The sequence below is a fragment of the Diadema antillarum genome, unplaced genomic scaffold (genome assembly GCF_040938485.1).
Source record: "Diadema antillarum isolate AM-2024a unplaced genomic scaffold, OU_Dant_1.0 seq00000379_RagTag, whole genome shotgun sequence".
NCBI classification, from domain to species: domain Eukaryota; kingdom Metazoa; phylum Echinodermata; class Echinoidea; order Diadematoida; family Diadematidae; genus Diadema; species Diadema antillarum.
The window spans coordinates 485,377-507,376 of record NW_027271378.1 but is presented as its reverse complement, the minus strand read 5'-3'; the positions used below and the strand labels follow the sequence as shown (position 1 = coordinate 507,376).

The following is a 22,000-nucleotide window of genomic DNA, read 5'->3' as shown; positions in this document are numbered from 1 at the left end:
GTAAAAGGGTTACCTTTGGCGTGCATTTCATTATTTTTTAGGTGATCCGAGTATCCTCTCGGATCACCTTCTGTATCTGTCTTTGTTAGTTTTTCTGCTTTTTATTTTCTTATGTTATTCATTGTTTTGAGCATTCTATCATCTCTTTTTTATCATTCCCTATGCATCCATATTTCATTTGCCCATTTTATCTTTCCTTACGTATTCTTCTTCTTTCATCTTCTCTTTCAGATTTTCCCGGTCATTCTATTTGTTTTTTCCCCTTCATCTTACTTCCTTTTATACTCGTTCATATTTCATTATTTTACCCTTTCTTCTTTTATAGCTGTCATAAACCTTCTTGCTTCATTTTTGTTTTCCATCTTGCCATTTGTTGTTCTCTGTTTCAACCCTTCTTTTGTTTTCTCTTTATTTTCTTCTCTCTCTTCCTTTTCTTTCTATCGGCTTACATGGGGTGAGGAGGTAATTGTCCTAGAGAGCAATTGTCCTGGGGGTAGATGTCCGGAGGGTAATTGTACAGCGGTATTGAATACTAGTAGTCGTCCCAAGGAGCATTGGAGGAACAAAGAAATTAACGATTGAAATGATTAAATATTGATTATAATGTGTAAAACAATCCATGATTTAAAAGAAAACTCATGTGAAAGATAACAACAGAAGAAAAAAACAGAGCTCTCAAGTCTCAAACCAACACAAATTTCAAACAAAAATAATATAGTCATGAAATGTATTAACCATGTTTACTTGCAACGATCTGATCGACTATACTCCACAATATAGATGATGATTATGATGTCAGGCTCTGTGGGTCATGCTTTTGGGCACTTTTGTACATCATGAGAAATGAAATAAAAAACAAACATTGCTTTCCGTCCATTAATGAGTTACGGACAACTCCCCCTCATCAATGATACAGTGCCGTACTATGTCACAATCCAGTAGGCCTACATTGTACTACATTGTAGCAGGGGCGGATTTAGTCGTCTTATGTAGAACAACATTTTTGTGATTTTTCTGACCCTTTGGTTGACACGTTAGTAGCTGTTAGTCACTCACACACACATACAAGAATTTGAAATACTTTAGTAAATGATTGTGAGGTAGGCCCTACTACCACGGACCTACAAAGTACAGTATACTAGTAGTCATTGGGGGGGGGGGGGGGCACTGATACGCACGAGTCACGTAGGTTTACGCAGGAAGGTGGGAATTCCCACAATATTCCACCCTCTTTGATTCCCACCTCCCTGGTTTACGTCAACCGTACGTACCATACTCGTAGCCAGTAGTGTATAATTATGTACCACCAAAAACGCGCGCACGTAAACCGTATGTACTCAGTATGCTAACGGTAAGTTATCAAACATGCTTGGATCGATCGCGTGCGCGGCGATGCAGTGCGTGCGCGTGCGTGCGTTTACGTCTTCTTGTTGGTTGCGTTTGAACAGCTTGAAGAGTGAGGAGAGACTGCTTGAAAACGTAAGTGAAATCCAACTAAATCGCAGATACAACTTATCATTCATCAAAAATATTGAATTATAAAGTACTTTATACATGTATCAAACTATTACGTGTATTCAGAAGTCGATCGTGATCAATTAAATGCAATGAAGGGAAACTAAATGTTATGTGAAAAGCGTAGCTGATGACCAATCGCACGGACTACTACTATATTCGTAGTCACGTAGTAGATGCTTTGTGCAAGATATTTGAAGAAGCAGCAGGCCTGTCCGTACTGTAAATGTGTACTTTTTTTCCCCTTCTTTTTCCTGTACTGACCGACAAGTTGATATTTTGGGTGACAGATGTTATATATACACACGTTTCAGCTTCTCTACGATGGCATTAAAGGGGCTGTACAGCACTGGTTTAGGTGGGGATTCATGTTTTGAACATTCCTAATTAAGTGAGATAATTCTACTGAGAAACCTCTATGAAACATATGAAAGAGCATGTAATTTTAAGAAGGATCCCATGTTTATTTGATGAATATTGGTTTTCAAATGGCTGAGATATCCAAAAAAGTGATAAAAAGACTACAGGCCACGTCTTTTATTATGATCTCTTTGTTTCACCTTGTTTTTGGATATCTCGGCTATTTCAAAACCGATTTTCATCAAATAAACTTTTGATACCCCTTAGAATGGCATGCTGTTTGACATCTCATGTAACATTACATAGGGCCTAGGCCTAACTTAGAGTGTTTTCTGAATATCTCGCAAAACGTTAAAACCTAAATCCTTACCTCGACCAGAACTGTACACACCCTTTAAGATGCAACTGTAGCCATGAATAATGAAATTATTGTGATAATTTCATTGCCGAGTGCATGCAGAATACTTGAGTAAACGAATAGTGTACCACCACCAGTTAGGCTCCGGGACCCGCTTCGCTTCTCATCGTAGACCCTATGCAATATGCGTACGCGCGCGCGTACGCCTGGTTATTTTTTCACTTCTTACAATTTACCTAGGGCCTAGGTTGGTTGACCAGCCAGCCCGCTTTTGAGAAAACTTTAATTCCCCAGGCATTGGCTACTTCCCTTCAGTTTGTTTTCCATATTTAAAATCTTTAGACTGTACTTTTTCAGGATTTTTTGAATCATTGTCACAGTGTAGGCCTAAATTATTTTTTTATTTAATTTTTGCTGAACAATATGAATTAAATTCAACTCAATTCAGAATTACAATTTCTTGTCTTTCTTTGTACTATCACAGCACAGTTGTACTACAAATCTACATCATCTCCATACATCAACATGGCTGACGACAACGATCAAGAACTGTTGGACTACGAAGATGATGAGGCACAGGAGACTGCCGATGCAGGTGGAGATGCAGCAGTCAAGCAGCAGAAGGAAGGCAAAGCCAAGGGATACGTATCCATCCACAGTTCCGGGTTCCGTGACTTCTTGCTCAAGCCCGAATTGCTGCGTGCTATTGTTGACTGTGGTTTTGAACATCCGTCAGAAGGTGAATAAACCTGGCCGAGATGTGAAGTGTGCAATGTGTGTAGAGAGTCAGAACTGCAGGTGTAAACCCACATCCCAGCCAGCCTTTTTCAAGCATCATTCACCCTTTTTTTGTTGTTGTTGTTGTTGTTGTTACCATTTTTGCCATTGGCCTCCTTAACCAAGGATTTTATCGTAATACCCTGAGTAAGAGAGTGTTGTGTTGTCTGTCACATGTTCTGTGAAATGTAAATCGAGTCATTTTTGTTAAATATTTAAGTTTCTGCCAGGTGAAGTATAAAGCAGATAGATACAATCTGTTGATAGGACCGATGGGAATGATAATTGTAGACTCCACTTGCTTGATTTTTGCAAGTTGAGATAAATATTTTGACGCCGGGAAGCCAACCTTACCTCTGAAAATCGTTACTCATGCTTTTTTCAGATAAATCATTTTGTGACTCCATGAAAATCTAATGCTTAAACATGATATCTTGCTCTTTTATCCACAGTTCAGCATGAATGCATTCCCCAAGCCATTCTTGGTATGGATGTCTTGTGCCAGGCAAAGTCTGGTATGGGTAAGACTGCCGTCTTTGTTTTGGCCACCCTTCAGCAGCTAGACCCAGTTGATGGCCAGGTGAGAAGAACTTTTCTGACACATAGTGTTTATTGTTTTTCATTCATTATACAGGCTTTAACTGAGAAGCTTATTGTCCCCGCCGAACGAGTTCGAGCAGGGGACTATGAAACGGGCTCCGTACGTGTGTGTGTCCGTCCGTCCGTGTGTCCGTCCGTGTGTCTGTCCGTGTGTCCGTCCGTGTGTCTGTCCGTGTGTCCGTCCGTGTGTCCGTGTGTGCGTCCGTGTGTGATCAAAATCTTCAATTTGCTACTTCTCTGTCATTTATGAGCCAATTTTGATTCTGTTTGCTTTATATGATAGCACTACATGGGAGCTTTGAAACTTCTACACAGAATTTCAGTTGTGACCTTTGACCTTGACCTTTGACCTATATTGTACATTTTGCTACAAAATGCTACTCCTTCGCCATTTCTAACCCGATTTCGATTCCTTTTGCTTTATATGATGGCACTAGGTGAGGGCTTCAAAACTTCTACACGGAATTTTGACCTTTGACTTCTTTGACCTTTGACCTTGATTTTTGACCTATATTGTACATTTTGCTACAAAATGCTACTCCTTCGCCATTTCTAACCCGATTTCGATTCCGTTTGCTTTATGTGATGGCACTAGGTGAGGGCTTCAAAACTTCTACACAGAATTTTGACCTTTGCCTTCTTTGACCTTTGACCTTGATTTTTGACCTATATTTTGCTACAAAATGCTACTCCTTCGCCATTTCTAACCCGATTTCGATTCCGTTTGCTTTATGTGATGGCACTAGGTGAGGGCTTTAAAACTTCTACACAGAATTTTGACCTTTGCCTTCTTTGACCTTTGACCTTGATTTTTGACCTATATTGTACATTTTGCTACAAAATGCTACTCCTTCGCCATTTCTAACCCGATTTCGATTCCGTTTGCTTTATGTGATGGCACTAGGTGAGGGCTTCAAAACTTCTACACAGAATTTTGACCTTTGCCTTCTTTGTTCTTTGACCTTGATTTTTGACCTTTATTGTACATTGGCTACAAAATGCTACCTCTTCGCCATTTCTAACCCGATTTTGATTCCGCGTGCTTTATGTGATGGCACTAGTGGAGGGCTTCAAAACTTTACACAGAATTTTGACCTTTGCCTTCTTTGACCTTTGACCTTGATTTTTGACCTGTATTGTACATTGGCTATAAGATGCTACTCCTTCGCCATTTCTAACCCGATTTCGATTCCGTTTGCTTTATGTGATGGCACTAGGTGAGGGCTTCAAAACTTTTACACAGAATTTTGACCTTTGACTTCTTTGACCTTTGACCTTGATTTTTTACCTATATTGCACATTTTGCTACAAAATGCTACTTCCGGCGGGACATATATTACGCACCGCGTAATTTCTACTTTTCCTTGTTTATTTTATTATTATTATTTTTTTAGTGTCCAGATGGATTTGGATTAACAAGTGTTGTAAGAACATGGTTGTGAGATTCTGGATTTATGCACAAGGTGGCCCAAGTAGGAAAAAGGTATATTTATTGGTTAACCCTACGCCCCCAAGTAGATGCAAAATTTACAAAGAGAATAGATGGACAAATTAGTGCTTCTGTGAGTGTCTTTGCAAATTGTTTGTAATCATGGAACTGGTTCTTGGCATGGGTTTTAGACTATTTGAGAATTTTTTAGGAGATAAGAATTCAGTTCAGACAAATGAGTGGATATTTCTCTTTTCTCTGCTGCAGGTCTCCGTGTTGGTGATGTGCCACACTCGTGAGCTGGCCTTCCAGATCGCAAAGGAGTACGAGCGCTTCAGCAAGTACATGCCCTCTGTGAAGGTGGGTGTGTTCTTCGGCGGCCTCAGCATCAAGAACGACGAGCAGACGATCAAGACCAACTGCCCCCACATCGTAGTGGGCACGCCGGGCCGCCTGCTGGCCCTAGGGCGCCAGAAGATCCTCAACCTGAAGCAGGTTAAGCACTTCATTCTTGATGAATGCGACAAGATGCTTGAACAGCTTGGTGAGTTTCCGATTTAAAATACCCAAAACAAGAACAATCTTTGTAATTCCATGTGTTCGGTGTAAAAGAGGCAAATTGACAGCTATGCCCTTAGCCTGTTAGTTCCGAGTATACCCAGGCAGCTGTTTTTGGGGAACGCATACTATAGCAAGATCAAGTCCTTCTCAATGGGTTAATCATAGCAAAACCAATGTTATCATAAGCTATGTTATAAAGAATCTGTGCCTCTAACTCAAAAGTCACCAGCACATGCCTTTATTTATGCTGTTTTTTAACTTTCCATACAGTCATGATGGATTAACCAAAAAATTGTAACAATGCTGCAAAGTGTTCAGATGAAAATTACGTTTGATATTGATCAGTCATGTGTTATGTACAGTTGGCAGCAAAATTACTCAACCCCCCACGCATTTTTGACACTTTGGCGATAAGAATAACATTGCAACTGCAGACTGTTACTAAATCATTCACGTAGTCAACAGATTGTTTATCACAATTGAATACCAAAACAAAAGTCAAGATTTACTTCATAGTCCATCCAAAATTGCAATCTTCAAACAAAAACCACGTTGCAAAATTATTCAACCCCCTATAAATACACATGGATAAATACACAAATAATGACAAATGAAAAGCCACATGCACATGTTCTGAGGTGAATGCCAAATTTTATTAATCGTCCATCCAAAATTTGAACGTTTACATGCACAAAAAACAGGTTACAGGTTGTAACGTTACTCAACCCACTAGGGTGTGTCTCTAGTACTTAGTGCAGCACCCATTTGCTGCAATGACCTGCTGTAGACGAGAGGTAACAGGGTTCTCGCCAGGAATTTCTTCACGCTTGTCGGCATTTATGCGCGCTGTTCTGGGGGTGGGTACGGGAGGGGGGATGCCCCTCCCGCGCAAAGCGCGGAAGCCTTCGCTAATGCTCAATACAACACAGATAAATCGCCGCTAAAATGCCACTAAATGCGACATTTTCACGGAGATGTAATGAACGTTGTGAGGAGCATATTCTCACAGAAACAATGCAGAAACTCCATACCTTTTGTTAGCGGCAGTTCCTAAATAATAAATGAAAGAGAAGTAGGTGCCGATGGTGGAGGTTCCGATTTCTTTTAGGCCTTTCCTGTTTCACTGTTATAATAATTAGCCGCCTCTGCATCGCAACAACGCGCGCCGTGTTGCTTTCTCGCCGTCTGCTCGACCACGTGGTAGGCCTATTGCATGCAGATGCGCGAGAAGCGATCGAGAACTTTCGGGACATCGTTGCACTTTCATTTCTGGGTATACTGCGGTAGTTTGGCCGTGACATCAAAGAGATATCATACAAAAATGTAATGATGGTCATTATTCCGAAGGTTTGTTTAATCATAAAATGAAACGATTCATTACTGAGTACTTCGAAGGTTTGTAATCGAAAACAACAACAACACCAAAGGTCGGTACTACAGATGAATGTTCAAAATAAAACTGATTTCGTTCGAAGATTAACAAGCATTTTTTCTTTATTATTTTCCGATCAACGAACCTTCAGAAAGGAATCTATCATCTATCATCGTTATTGTTTCAGAATAACAAACCTTCAGAATAAGAAAACACCCTTTTGGGGCCGTTGTTGTATTCCGAAATTATACTGGCAGAACATTCGAAATAACAAAACTGATTTCGTTTGGATATAAACGAATATTTTCTCCTTTATAATTTTTCTATTAACGATCATTCAGAATTAAGAATGTAGAGTATTATTTTGCCATTATTCTTTCTGAGTAACGAACCTTGAGGGTTAGAAAACTGTAACCGTTTTCATTTCTTCTTTATCGTTTTCCGATTAACGATCGTTCAGACTTAAGAATCTAAAGTATTATATCGTTATTCTTTCTCAGTAACGAACCTTCAGAGTAAAAGAAAACTGTAACCGTTTTGGGGCCGTCGTTTTATTCTGAAATTTCAATGACGGAAACGTTCGAAATAACAAAATTGATTTCATTGTGAAATGAACGGACATTTTTTAAAATCATTTTTGGATTAACGAACCTTCAGAATAAGGAATATAGTATTATTTTTTCATTAATCTGTCGGAGTAACGAACCCTAAGAGTAAGAAAAGTGCAACTGTTTTTTGGGCAGTTTTATTCCAAATTTCACTGCCAAAACGTTCGAAATGACGCACTGATTTCGTTTTGAAATTTACGGACATTTTTCTTTATTCAATTTTCGGTTAACGAACCTTCAGAATAAAGAATCTATTATTATTTCATCATTACTACTTCTGTCGGAATAACAGACCCTTATAGAGTACGAAAACACGCTGTTTTGTGCCGTCGTTTTATTCCGAAATTTCACTGACAGAAACGTTCGAAATAACAAAACTGATTTCGTTGTGAAATGAACGGACATTTTTTCTAATCATTTTTTGGATTAACGAACCTTCAGAATAGGGAATCTAGCATTATTTTATCATAAATCTGTCGGAGCAACGAACCCTCAGAGTAAGAAAACTGCAACTGTTTTGGGGCAGTCGTTTTATTCCAAAATTTCACTGGCAAAACGTTTGAAATGACGCACTGATTTCGTTTTGAAATTTACGGACATTTTTCTTTATTCAATTTTCGGTTAACGAACTTTCAGAATAAAGAATCTACAATTTATTATTTCATCATTACTACTTCTGTCGGAATAACAGACCCTTAGAGTACGAAAACACGCTGTTTTGTGCCGTCGTTTTATTCCGAAATTTCACTGGCAGAACGTTCGAAATGACAAAACTGATTTCGTCGTGAAATGAACGGACATATTTTCTTAATCATTCTTGGATTAACGAACCTTCAGAATAAAGAATCTAGCATCATTTTATCATTAATCTGGCGGAGTAACGAAAAAAAAAATGAATCCTGGTGGCGATAACTGATGCTGGTGTAGAGAAAAACAAAGACAGCTCGCTCAAAAGATGCTTCCTTCTTTGCAGATTATTTTCTCCCCAGTCATTCCTATCGTTCTCCTCCCATGAACCCCTGCCATGCACGGACGATGAACAAAACAAAATGTTACCGATGCTGCAATGAAAAAAAAAAAGAAAGAAACACTCCCTCAAAGCAAATTATCTACACTTTTCAAGTTGAACAAATTGATGTTCGTAATGAAGAATAAAAAAAAAAGCACGACCTCAAGCAGTGGGGAAACTTGATATCATGGCTTGTGGAAATTTCCATGATATTTCCACGAAAGCCAGGTGTCAGATAAAGAATGTCGCGCGTACTGCCACCTTGCTTCAGTGGTCGTAAACAGCGTGTACATAGCATGTAAACCAACTGGGAACATTGATGAATGATCATCATTTATTTTCTGCCCATGAAGGCCCCCTAACCCACCTTTTAACAAACCAAGCCAGAAGCACGTGGAGCATTACGTATACGTTGAACTTGAAAGACCATCATGACAGAATTACTATAAATTTCGGCCCGGAGAAGGAAAATGGAATATTCACGAATGACGTTTACAAATCCATAGAAATTGAAAAGGCTAAAATGGAACGCATGGCTTTTTAGATTTAAAAAAATAACCCACTGAAACTACCAAAACCTAAATAACAATTTGCATTTGCTTACTCCATCGCACGTTCTTTTTTTCTTTTCTTTTTTTAACGAAAAATGGAGTTAATTTTCTCTCTGCGGCAATGCTTTGAACGCATCTAATTTTGCGTCATTGCCGATGGCCAGCTTCCTAAAGAATTGATACGAATCCTTTCAAATATACGAAACAGTCTAAAGATCCTGGATCCTGGCGGTGAATTTCGGTGGTATTATAAATCCTGCTCACTATCAAAATTTAATCATCTGTTCCTTGCGCCATTTTACCAACCAACTGTTCCTGAAAATTTCATCCTAATCTATTCCCAAATTTTGACTTATTTTGCGAATAGAGAGACAGACAGGCAGACAAACTAACAAACAAACCAAAGCAGCCAAAAAAAAGAAAAGAAAATACAACCTTTGGCGGAGGGGGGCATGCATTTCATATCGTTTGTTTTTGCGTAACCCGACAACAAGCGTGACAACAAGCGAGCACGTGTCAGCCTTCCTCAGCCTCGCTCGGCCTCCGACCCTCTCTTCCCGTCCTCTCTCTCCCTCTCACAATACACTGTAGCGTTGTACACGCAGGCGGCTGGATAAGTGGCCGGCTGGGTGCTTGTGCATGTGTGTGTGGATCCCAAATCAGAGCGCATGTGAGTGAGCAAGTGTGTGATGTGTTGTGTATCAGCAGGGAGGTGAGACCTCCCTGGTATCAGCTAGTACGTCGCTCTGTTGAGCCGCGTTGTTGTGATCGGTGCGGTGACTGCGTGGGTAAATTTTTGCGCTTGTATAAGTGTGTAAACTGCAGCTGCTTTCAACATCTAGCTTCTTTTCTAGCCAGATAATAAAGACTGAAAAAGGCGAGAAATTGGTCCGAACTTAGCTCGTCAAGCAAGTTACCCTTGTCGGCAAGTTCACGCGTGGTGTTACCCTTGTCGGCAAGTTTTACCCTTGTCGGCAATTGCTTCTTCAAACCGCACGCTTGTCGGGGCCGACAAGGGTGATATACGCTGGCGAGATCCCTGCACCAGTCTCTCACAAGCTTCTGGCAGCGCTCCATGGGGATCTTGGCCCATTCCTCATTGGCAGTGGTCTCCAGGTCAGCAATGCTTGTAGGTCTACGTGCTGTAACGTTACAACCTGTTTTTTGTGCATGTAGACGTTCTAATTTGGGATGGACGATAAATAAAATCTGGCATTCACCTCAGAACATGTGCATGTGGCTTTTAATTTTGTTATTATTTGTGTATTCATCCATGTGTATATATCCAGGGGGTGAATAGTTTTGCAACATGGTGTTTGTGTGAAAATTGCAATTTTGGATGGACTATGAAATAAATCTTGACTTTTGTTTCGATATTCAATTGTGATAAACTATCTGTTGACTACGTGAATGATTTAGTAACAGTCTGCAGTTGCAATGTTATTCTTTTCACCAAAATGTCGAAAATGCGTGGGGGGTTGAAAAATTGTGCTGCCAACTGTATGTGTAGACATTAATTCCTTACATATCTTTTTATTCTTTTGTCCTAGACATGAGACGGGATGTGCAGGAGATTTTCCGAATGACGCCCCACGAGAAGCAGGTCATGATGTTCAGCGCCACACTCAGCAAGGAAGTGCGCCCCGTCTGCAAGAAGTTCATGCAAGATGTAAATATGCCACCTCCCCTCACTTCTCTCACCTCTACACTCGGCACGCCCCCAGTGGCAGAGCTGGCAGCTGACCTCCAGGTCTCGACTGCAGGCTGAGTCGCAGTGGAAGTGCACCTTGCTCTCAATTCCAGGCATCCTTCTGCCTTAGCTCCGTGAGCGGTGACATGGAGTGTCCCACAGGATGATCGTCTCGCTTCACTGGAGTGCTAGTCTAGCTCTCAACCTGTCATCACGGCTATCGTAGATAACACGAGCGCTTTCGTGTCACGCTGTGCCAGATCCTCGCATTTTTCGTCCGTACTATGGCATCTTATTCCGCATTCTAGGCTCTGTTGTCATTTGCGCGTCAGGTTTCACGTCTCTTCAGCATTTTCCAGTTTTAGGGTAAAGTTGTACAGAGGTCACACCATCACCATCTGTATCAGCGTGTTCAATATGTCACATCCTAGGAGCGGATATGTGCATGTGTGTGTGCATTCCGGCCGCACAAGTTGCTTTCCTCCTGGATCATTCAGTCCGTAAATAGCGCGTTCAGTAGCGTAGGATTGCAGCGTAAGAGAATCCAGCCCAGTTAGCTAGTAATAGGTCAGTCACAGCAAGCTCTGTTCATCTCGCGTTTATGTTGCATAGAAAATGAGGATGGACTCTGCTTTAGGTCTTCACACACCCAGTTTTAGCAAGAACTCACATACCTCGCCATCAGAAATCAGAATGGAATGTAATAGGTCTACTTCAGCTTGAGTCAACGCGATTAGCTTGTCGTCCTTTTTGTCTGTTAGCTATCACACCAGAACTCTCGCACATGTATTCTCAAAATAGATCCTTCGTGATCAGTCTTCCGCGTATGTTTTCAGTGCGTTGAACTCTCCCGTGAAGTGAACAATAAGATGCCGCTGAGCAGAAAATGGTGGCAGATGGCAGCTTGTGTCCCTGCATTGCCCTGCCTCATCCAGCTGGACTCTCGTTCAAATGATCGGTGTTCAAATCAGAAATGGGAGCGTGGCCTTCTCAAGTCCGATCATGAAGTGTGAATGGCACTGGCAAATCTTGTGGCTGTGTGATATTCACAGAGCATGTGCACACTGTCAAAGCATTTTAGCTACTCTGTAACTGTGTGATTGTATCAATCAAAAATTCTACTGATAATAGCTGACTTCATAGCATTATGAATCTCAAGGATTGCTGACTTTTTTCAGTAATAATCTTTAAAGACAGACATATGGGCAAATTAGTTCAAATTCTAAAAAGAAAATCTTCAGCAATGAGTGAAGTGTACAGTTTTGGTCATCATTACTTCTTGATTTAAGCACAACTATGTCCCATAGAGACTTATTCAAATGCTTGCCATGGCTGAATGACACATTAAGATAGCTGAATAGCAGAATAGATCAGATATCATCACAGGAAAAGTGGAGAAACTTGCTAGATTGTCATAAAAGTGTGCATTTCTTGCCCATTGATCTTCTTGGCTCTGAGAAAAATGTTTGGATTCTGTGTCTGCAACATCTAGTCAGATGTACTGTTTCAAAGAATTTTCAAACAGGTAGCTTGAAGTGGTAGCGGTTTACCTGAGTAACAAGTTTGCGTGATAACATTTTTTTTTTTTCACTTTATTTTGCATGTAAGAGGCAAGTAAGGCTCACAGGTCAGAGTCGTCAAAAAGCCCAGTCTGTGTTATAAACATTCTGTGATGGTCAAAATAAGTCTCACTTTGCCTTTGTCAGCAAAGCTCCAGAAAAGATTTACTGCCTTTAACGAGAAAGATGAGTCATTTGTTAAAAACTGACTGGAAACTTATGGAGTACCAAGAAACAGTTACCAAATTGATTGTGTGTTCTGAATGTCTCATAAACTTCCACACAAAGGCTAATAGAATAGAATAATAGATTGTTCAACGCAGGGTGCAAGTCCTGCAAATTTATTTCAAAGCTGGGTGGAGAAAATTTGAAATAATTGCATCTAAGATTGCCAAAATCAGAACCCAGCCATGTGCTGTATCAACGGTATGCTAAGTTGCAAAGTGAGAAAGATTAATTTTGCACAGTTTGTGTAGTAAGGGTGTAATTATAGTCAATAGGAAAATTGATTAATTGTGGGAAGAGGGAGGGGAGTGTTTAAAGTGTTGCTTCACCTGTCAGAAGTATATTCTGTACATCACCATCACATTTTTTGTAAGGGAATTTGTTACTGGGTGTGGGTGGATGAAATATTTCAGGTGGTACCAAACTCATGGAGCTTTCTGATAGGTTCATGACTTGAACCTCATGACAAAGAGTGTGAATGATTGCAGTAGACGTGAATGTCACTTTGTGAGGCATTTTGGCAATGGTAGATACAGCATGCTTCAAATAGGAACACAACATTGTAAAGCACAGGTTTGCCAGCTGCATTCCTCTCTCGATGATGGACTGCCAGTGTGTACGTGTGAAGCGAGGAAGTGCAACTTCCTGCGACTTTCTCACAAAAAGTACCACTGCAAGTAATTTCCAGCAAGGAAATGTGTCTACTCCGCACAAATGTATCACCCAGCAATGAAAAAAATCTGTCCAAAGCGATCCGAAAACTGGAACACTTCTTCACAGTCGTGAAATGAGGAGGACAGGGGATGTCGCTTCGTCATCTCAAAATTCTGGCTGAGGGATGCTTCCACGCGGGTACCTAGTGGCTTGAGGGAGAACGGACGACTCTGTAGAGAGGCTGTAGCGGTGCACTCAACCAACCAGGCCTTTCCTATGAGATGTGCCCTGGCCCGGCCCAGCCTGGCTCGGCTCTGCGACGAGCTCAGGACCTGCCCCTGGCGATGGTGGTGAACATCGCAGCATACAGAACTGTGCATTCTGCCTCGCATATCGTAGTGGTATCTGGGTGGCGTGAAGGGTTTGTTGGGGGGGGGGGGGGATCCATTAAAAAAAAGTGTAAGGTATTAACAAAATGGTTGGAATAGGGGAAGAAAGCATAGTCTATTAACCCCTTTGAAATTAACACAGCAGCAAATTCAAGCAGCTTGGCACATTGTTGGGACAAAAAGTAGGGTGTTTGTGGTATTTTCTGGAATAGTTCATTGACATCAATTATGTCTCACCAATTTTTGCTTTGCTTCTGATAAGCATAATCCATTCATGCTTCCACATGAACAGTGCTTTACATGGAAGAACGAAACACCAAGCTGCAGTAGTGGGAGATAATACCCACATGTTTTCATAACATAATCTCCTTTTAGGTCATTTTAATAATAGACACTCTTTCCCTCTGTTTTTGAATACCAATTTTGTTTTTGAATGTCTATAGTGCAGATCAGGGAATATGGGGATATCCAGTGCTGTAGTCCTTATGTGTGTTTAGTTTTGTTTGCATCAGACCCAAGCCTCTGTGTTACCCCCTATCTTTAGCCGATGGAAGTGTACGTCGACGATGAGACCAAGCTGACGCTCCACGGACTGCAGCAGTACTACGTCAAGCTGAAGGACAACGAGAAGAACAGGAAGCTCTTTGATCTCCTTGACATCTTGGAGTTCAACCAGGTCAGTGTGCTCACCCGGTCAGTTGGGATATCGTGATTTACTAAGAACTGATGACCATAACTAGTTTTCGAAGTGTGCAGAAGGTCTCTTTCAATAAAAGTAAAATTTTTTTCATTTATATCATGTATCCAGTCACACCCACGAGTTAGCGTTGTGAAATGTTTGCCCCACCCCATTTCATCTTTACAAGGCTTGGGAATATGTTTGGAGTTTGACTTCCTTTGCTTGGGACAATTACATTTTTTTTTTTCATGCACAATTTTTCTGCATATCCTCTTTGTAGACATGTTACTGATATTTTTTCCCCCACTTATCTCTTGAGTGAACTGTGGGGTTTAACAAATAATTTCACAATTAGATTGTATCTAGCAGACATAAAAGATGGTGCTGATGCTATCAGCATACTTCATTGTATGAGCAATTCCATGAAAGGTAGAAATTGCCTATCCCTGGATCATGTCCAGTCACAAGGAATTTATTCACCTTGATCATTTGTCCAAACTGTCATGACTACCTATAAAATGGAGCTGTAATGTTAACTCCTGTAATGTACATGTTGTACATATCCCTAAGTTCACTTCATGAGAAGTTTTCACCGACTTCGGAACTAGCCCATGGAATCATGCCGCGTAGAACTCCATTCACTTCAAACGTAAAACAAGTGAATTTTGACAGACTTGATGGTTGATGATGAATTTACCTCACACACCACAGGTGGTCATATTTGTGAAGAGTGTGCAGCGATGCATTGCCCTTTGCCAGCTGCTGGTAGACCAGAACTTCCCCGCCATCGGCATCCACAGAGCCATGCTTCAGGAGGAAAGGTTAGTAGGCATTCTTTGAGCAGTGATTCCCTAATCCCCTTGTCAAAATAAATTATTTGTTTGTTTGATTGTGTTCTTAGGGGGAAGGGGGAAATAGGGGGGGGGGTGTAGCAGGGAGAGGAAGATCGGATGTACATTGTACTGATGAGGGCTCTGTTGCCCATATTAGAAACTTGTGCATAGTTTCTGGTTGAAGAGTGACAGTGACACGACTTTCTCTTGTTTTCTACTCTGCCCAAAAGGGGTAGGGACATTTCTTTCCGTGCATGCTTTATCTTGAGGACAGTTTATATCAGACTTGGGGGAAATGGAGCAGTGAAATACGGTGATCTGATTCTGATATTGTGCTGCAAAAAAAAAAAAAAAAAAAAAAATCATAATTTTCTGTAAAAGATTTGTGGTGAAAGAATTGAAGAAGGATTCAAATGTTAACTAAAAGTATGTCATGTTCATCTGAGATGTTGCATGTATTTGCACATGTGGGTTATACCCCACATCTTTGCCTGGCAATCTTCATAACTTGTACAACTTGATGCAGATTACATCGCTTGTATGCAGAGCCCATTGTAAAATGCACATGCGTGTCTCACCATTGACAGATTAGTAAGACACATTGACAGATTATCAAAGAGAGTAATATTAATGCTCATAACTGATAGATCAAGGTAGACCTTGCCCTGATGATAACATTTTTGATGCTTGTTTTGCCAGTCATAGTTGAAGCTTGAAGACTGCTTCTAGTTACAAGAGTCATTGTACTTGCATTTAGACCTAATTTTTGTACTACCAACTCCATGCAGGTTATCGAGATACCAAGCCTTCAAGAACTTCCAGAAGCGCATCCTGGTTGCAACCAATCTCTTCGGTCGAGGCATGGACATTGAGAGAGTCAACATTGTGTTCAACTATGACATGCCAGAAGATTCTGACACCTACCTTCACAGGGTATGTGAAATTGTCGACTTTTTCTCCCTGTCGCATATAGCCAATATCGAGCTATTTCACCTCGCAATACCGATATCTGATCGATCGCTTTTGGGACGTATACTTCAGGGTTTTGCGGTTTACCCACGTCACGTCCTTCATCTAAGGATATTTTCCATAATTGTGTCGTTTTGCATCATCAGCCCCGCATTTTACCCGCTTCGCAGAAGAATCCCATTTATCAAATGTAAAGTTTCAGATTAGAAAACAACTCTATTATTCACGAGATTATAAGACAGAATTTGATATGATCTATGAATACTAGTACTTTGTCGTTCAATGTGCGTAAAAGTGTACATTTACACATTGCCCGTTCGTAACCGAAGTTTATATCCCAAGAATTAAAGGTTAAAAGATTAGAGCGCCACACGCGTTCAAATTCGGAGAGATATATGCGATAGGGAGAATTTTGGCTAAGTGTAATCCTTATTAAGTCTTTGTAAACAGTCTGTCTTCTGGTGTGAATGTGTCACTTCCTATTGTAAGAATCCCAGTTAAAATCGCATTAGGAGAAAGCAGTAAACCAGAAACCAGGGTTTTTTGTGCAACCTTAGAAATTCATCCCCATTTGAATGTCACCAATTCATCTGACAAATATGGCCATCTTTAGTCGCACGACTGTCACTTGTGCATAGTCAGTCTGTTGTGTACCAATTAAAGTAACCTACTGTTTGTCTGTACATGCTGTGTACATGCTGCAAAAATGACTGCAGTTTCCTTCAGGTTTCATGTTACCCCATCAGTAAGTCGTGCGTCATTCATCATAATCCCAGTGATTGTGTTGCCTGTAACCAGTGTCTCAATCTCTATGATGCAGGTTGCGAGGGCGGGCCGTTTCGGCACCAAAGGTCTGGCCGTCACGTTTGTCTCAGATGAGGAAGATGCCAAGATCCTCAACGACGTCCAGGATCGGTTCGAGGTCAACATCGGGGAACTACCAGACGAAATCGACATAACCTCTTACAGTGAGTGGACTGCCCTTCCTGCTATTTATAACGTCTGTCTTTGCTTCCAGTCATGAACTGCTGAAGATGTCAGTAGAATTTCTGAGGAAAAGTCCTAAGAGGGTCTGAAATGAAGGGGAAAAAAAGAGATAAAGATTGCCATCTAATTTCAGGCCTTTATTGGGCCTTTCCAGCTCTGTTTTGAAAGTGGCAATATTTGTGTCAATGAAGATGTGTTGGTGTGTGTGCAAGATGATATTATATTAATTTTACAAATTTGTTTCCTGTTTAATCCCTCAGTACTTAATACAGCAAGGATGTGTTTACCATTTCTCATGTTGAGAAATCACAAGACTCACATATGCTGGCATCTTTGCCTTCTCATCTTCTTATCTTCCAATCTGCAGTTGAACAGGCATAGAGCTAGTTGGTCCCTGCAAGAAATCCTCCAAGCCATCAGGATCCGTACAGAATGGCTGGAGCCTCATCATCAGTGTTCACCCAGCAGCTCTTGTGTCTGCTGCGAGCATGGCGAGAAACTCTGTCCCAATGCATATATATACTTCTGCGTGAAACAAGTGCCCCCCCTTCATTTGCTGTTTGCATACATCTGTCAAAGAACTCTGCTCTTTGCCGTTCTGAGCTTCGTGAGGCCCAGCTGACAGTTGGAAGTCAGCAGCTAGACTGCTTGATGACATGCCCAAGAAATTTGACGTCAGAAATGGAAATGTACACACTGTAGTGATTTCACATTGCTCCTCAATTTCAGAAAGCCCTTGAATGTGCCAGAGACTGGGAACTTGTTCACCTACTAACACTAAGTAGTAGTCATACCCAAGTCAGTTCTGCTTGTTAGTCGGACTATTGTGCAAATTTCTTTTGCTGTCATGGATGGAGAAATACTTCTTACAAATGTTTAATTTTTTTTTTCGCTTCTGAGGTGCAGAAATTGTAAATGCCAATAATTGTAATGTAGATAGATTTGGGCGCTATTTTGTGTTTTGTTTCACTGTTATCTCGGTAGTAGATAAGTGCTTTTCTTCTCTGAATTTCAATTGTAGTAAAAGATATGTACAAATTACAGTTTAAATTCAATATTGCAAGACACAGTTGTGCGTCCAGTCCTGTGTGGATCTAGGTCTTTGCATGATTTGTTGTGCTATGAGAAATGACAAGTAAAACCTCAGTATGCTGGTAAAGCCCATTTATTGTCAGACCCAGGTACTCGCATCACCATACCTTTCAATCAAATGTGAAATTATGTATGCATTCTCATTGAATGTAGTGGGTGGAGCTAGGTGAAATCTCAGCATTATCAAAGTGAAATAGAGGCTAATCCTTTTTGAGTACAGCCATCTATTACTGTTACAAAGTTCTGAGGACTAAATGCAATCAAGAAATGTTATGTGAGGTTCTGCATCTAGTTTGTTCTGCACTGTAAGCAACCGCAGGTAAAACTTCAGGTACCGCAAGACATGAAATAAACTTATAAAGCCAATGAACTGATGGCTAGTCTTAACGTAACGAAAAGAGAAGAAAACAAATGTCTGCGTCATGAAAAGAAAAATAGATCTACATCTTGCTTTGTAATATTTAGTTGAATAGGTTCATTCCATTGGTGTTTCAGTTATGTGTGGGTTTTTTTTTTTCTGTTGTTTCACTTTCATTCTTGTTACACTTGTTCTGGTGTGAATCACCCCATAACAGCCCTCAACTATGGCTCAGAAGAGTAAACAATGACTTAAATGTTCCCTTCATGGGCGGCTGTAGTTGTGAAAGAAGTTCACATTTATTGAGAAACTGCTCTGCAAGTCCAGAATGGACTGCAGAAGAGTGAGGAAGTAATCGGAAGAATGGATGCCTTCATTGTTTTTAAGTTGACCTTTCCACAGAGATGGTAGAAAGTGCAGGATATGAATGCGCTTGCACATTTGGAGATACCATTTTGTCCAGGGTGTTTGCCAGGTCCAGTATTTCGTCTAAAGAAAACTGACATTATGCGGAGGATGGCACTCAAATATTGTCAAGGAATCCAGTGTAGTGCTTGCAGTTTGTGATACTGTATTAAATCAAAATTGGACAAACCTCCTCCTCCCCCACATGCAAATTGTCCTATTGGGACTTGGAAATATTTATTGGCATGACAAATGATAATAAGAGTTTAATGTAAATTCCCGCAACGACTTTGTACAATGCATATTGTGATTATACCGGGACATCAGCAGTGTGAAAGTGTCCTGACTGCGGGTTTCCATCGTGCTTATTTTTGTTTGCGTTTTTAAATGCAAACTTTTCTTTTTTGCAGGGGGAAGGGAGGGGACAATTTTCATTCACATATGACATATGCTGTTCCCAGGCATCTCGTGTGCATTTTATGTGTGGCCTTAGAACCTTCCAGGAATCTGTAGAGATATTTTATGCCTCCATCTCCCATGTGGAAGCGTTAATGGCAATGTTAGTATGGTTGATCATTATATTGTGAATTGGAAAAAGATGTTCAAACTTTTTTGTTTGTTTTTTTGACTGCCACATACAAGTGATCATGACCACTAGTTTATAAACACAAAGTTTGCAGTCATGGTTGGTTGCAGCCCGTCTATTGCAAGCCATGTGAACCTCACGAAAGTTTTCCTCAAAGTGGTGTCTATTGCATGCAGCAAATGTGAGCTCAAACTACCTCCAGACCCAGGAAAAGATAAATAAATCATTCTTTTTACTCAAATCCTCTGGAGGCAACGGTTGGTTGCTTTGATGCTAGAAAATTATGGGTTAATAAATTTCGAGTGGTAAAATGAGTTTGATTCTGTTCCATTCCCTTCACACTTCTCACCTTCTGGTGTAAGCCCATTGTCAATGCCTCTCTTTTCATTTTGTTTTTCCTCCCCAACCCACCCCATCCCTCTCCCTCTCTTATAAAGAGGGCTCTGGTTTCTCTTCATACTGTCAGGAGATTTTGTGCCAAGATCTATTTCCTATTTTTCGGACCTTTCTGGTAGGGGGGAAGAAAGAAAGGTCTTTGGCCTCGAAACTTTTTTTTTGAGTTCACATTGCGTCATCTCACCCAAAAACTGCAGGCATTTTGAGTGGTCTTGGAGATACAGGAATGTTGTCCTTTTGTAAATTTCCTCTCTTTTTTTTTGTATGACACAAAGATTGATGTATGTAAAGACGTGTGCAGTACACTTTGTTGGAAATAAACATTATAATGACACGTCTCTTTTTGACTGAAGCAGAATTTTGAGATGACTCTTTTTGTTCTGTTTGGTGAATATTGATTTCCTTCTTGCCATCATATGCCCTACTAATGGCTGTGGCATTGATAGCATAAAACATCTGTGTATGGAATGTGGTTGATAAGCAAGTGGATTTTTTTATGGTACTAGTGTATTTACTGCAGCTGTGGAGGGAGTTATGTTTGAGTGTGCAAGTGTTTGTGTGTGCGAATGTCTTGTCGGTTTGTGTCTCTGTTTCGTGTGTTTATATGTGCATGCAGGAACACAGGCCATCTACACTAAGGCCCGAATTCACGAAGGTGGTACAAATGACACCATGGTTTCAACCATGGACAAAAACCATGGAGCGCCAAGTGTCGCATGGAATATTTTGTTACGAAATCAGTCATTTCGTCTATGAAATGATTATTTTGTAACAAAATGATAACATTTTGTAACTAAATGAACATTTCATCCACGAAATGATAATTTCGTTAAAGAAACGGTCAGTTTGTCAACAAAATGACCAATTTCATAACGAAATATTTCGTGCAACACTTGGCGCTCCATGGTTTTTGTCCATGGTTTAAACCATGGTTTCATTTGTACCTTCGTGAATTCTGGCCAAAGTGTGTTGCAGGTTATTAGTGCTGCTGGTAATACATTGTACATTCACAGCTAAGTGATTATTATTATGTATACGATATATATATATATATATATATATATTTTTTTTTTTTTTTTTTTTTTTTTTAATTATTATTTTTTTTTAACGTGTACATGTACATTGCATTTTCATTTTCTTTCCTAACTTCTCAGTGTTACAAAAGCCTAGTTACTCTGGAAGCCTGTAGCCATGTTGGAAACACATGCAAATTGTGTTTAATGAACTAAAGTAGTCTTCAGTCAAACAATACAGTACACTCCCGTTGTAATGAACATAGTTATAACGAAATTTCAGATACAACAAAGTAATATTCAGGTCCCAAAGTTATCATCCACATATTTTTATACTTAATTTGTTCCACTATAAAGAAATTTTGATACAACTGTATAACAAAAGAAAACTACTGGTCCTGAGTACTTTGTCATAACAGTCGCCTGTACTCCTTTCCATTAAAATCTTATTTTAAAAGTGTCTAGGGTACTGCAATATCATGGGCCACATGTAGTTCCTTCTTATTTTCTTCCTGTGCTCCCTGAATTTAGCAATATGTCACCCTGTATTCATATACATGTACATGGAATCTTATACACACCATTTGAACACTTGAATATTTTGACAGTAATTAGACTCCTGTCTATACATGTACAACCAAAGTCTCACACACTTAAATGTATATTTTATATAAATTTCATGAGTATGCTTTGCAAATTGGGACTGGTATGATGGATTTGTGATTGAGAAACACATTGGCAAGATGAAATAAAAGTAAAAGACTAACTTTTTAAATGAAAAGTTATCAGTTTGTAAGCTTGGAAAGAATAATGTACCATGCAAGTGTGTGGAGGAGAAAATATTTGAAAGAAAGATATTATTCAGAGGGGTGAAGGCTCAGGTTTGAGTTTCTTCAGTTTGTCTCCCTCTACAAATGAAAATTTGTTAAGATCGAAACTGCTGATCTGTAAATTAACAAACATGTCGGAAAAAAGGAACCAGTGGGACTCGAACCTGTCATCTACTGCTTTCCGGGCAGCGACAC

The 22,000-nt window shown here is 40.1% G+C and overlaps 1 protein-coding gene across 1 annotated transcript; it reads left to right on the top strand.

The window, feature by feature from the left end:
- The first annotated feature begins 1,449 nt into the window (after positions 1-1,449).
- Positions 1,450-20,314, top strand: LOC139731570 (spliceosome RNA helicase DDX39B). Its single transcript, XM_071642460.1, has 10 exons — positions 1,450-1,479; positions 2,718-2,972; positions 3,463-3,590; positions 5,307-5,583; positions 10,691-10,809; positions 14,202-14,333; positions 15,048-15,157; positions 15,958-16,102; positions 16,959-17,106; positions 17,493-20,314. The coding sequence occupies exons 2-10, from the start codon at positions 2,759-2,761 to the stop codon at positions 17,504-17,506; spliced, it is 1,287 nt and encodes a 428-aa protein (XP_071498561.1). The 5' UTR covers positions 1,450-1,479; positions 2,718-2,758; the 3' UTR covers positions 17,507-20,314.
- The last annotated feature ends 1,686 nt before the right edge of the window (positions 20,315-22,000 follow it).

What these genes read in the sequence shown, in the direction of transcription:
- LOC139731570 (XM_071642460.1), top strand. Translation starts at nt 2,759, where the DNA reads ATGGCTGACGACAACGATCAAGAACTGTTGGACTACGAAGATGATGAG. An exon ending in TTTTGAACATCCGTCAGAAG is followed by an intron (nt 2,973 to 3,462) that starts GTGAATAAACCT and finishes TTTTATCCACAG; the next exon opens with TTCAGCATGAATGCATTCCC. An exon ending in ACATCTTGGAGTTCAACCAG is followed by an intron (nt 14,334 to 15,047) that starts GTCAGTGTGCTC and finishes CACACACCACAG; the next exon opens with GTGGTCATATTTGTGAAGAG.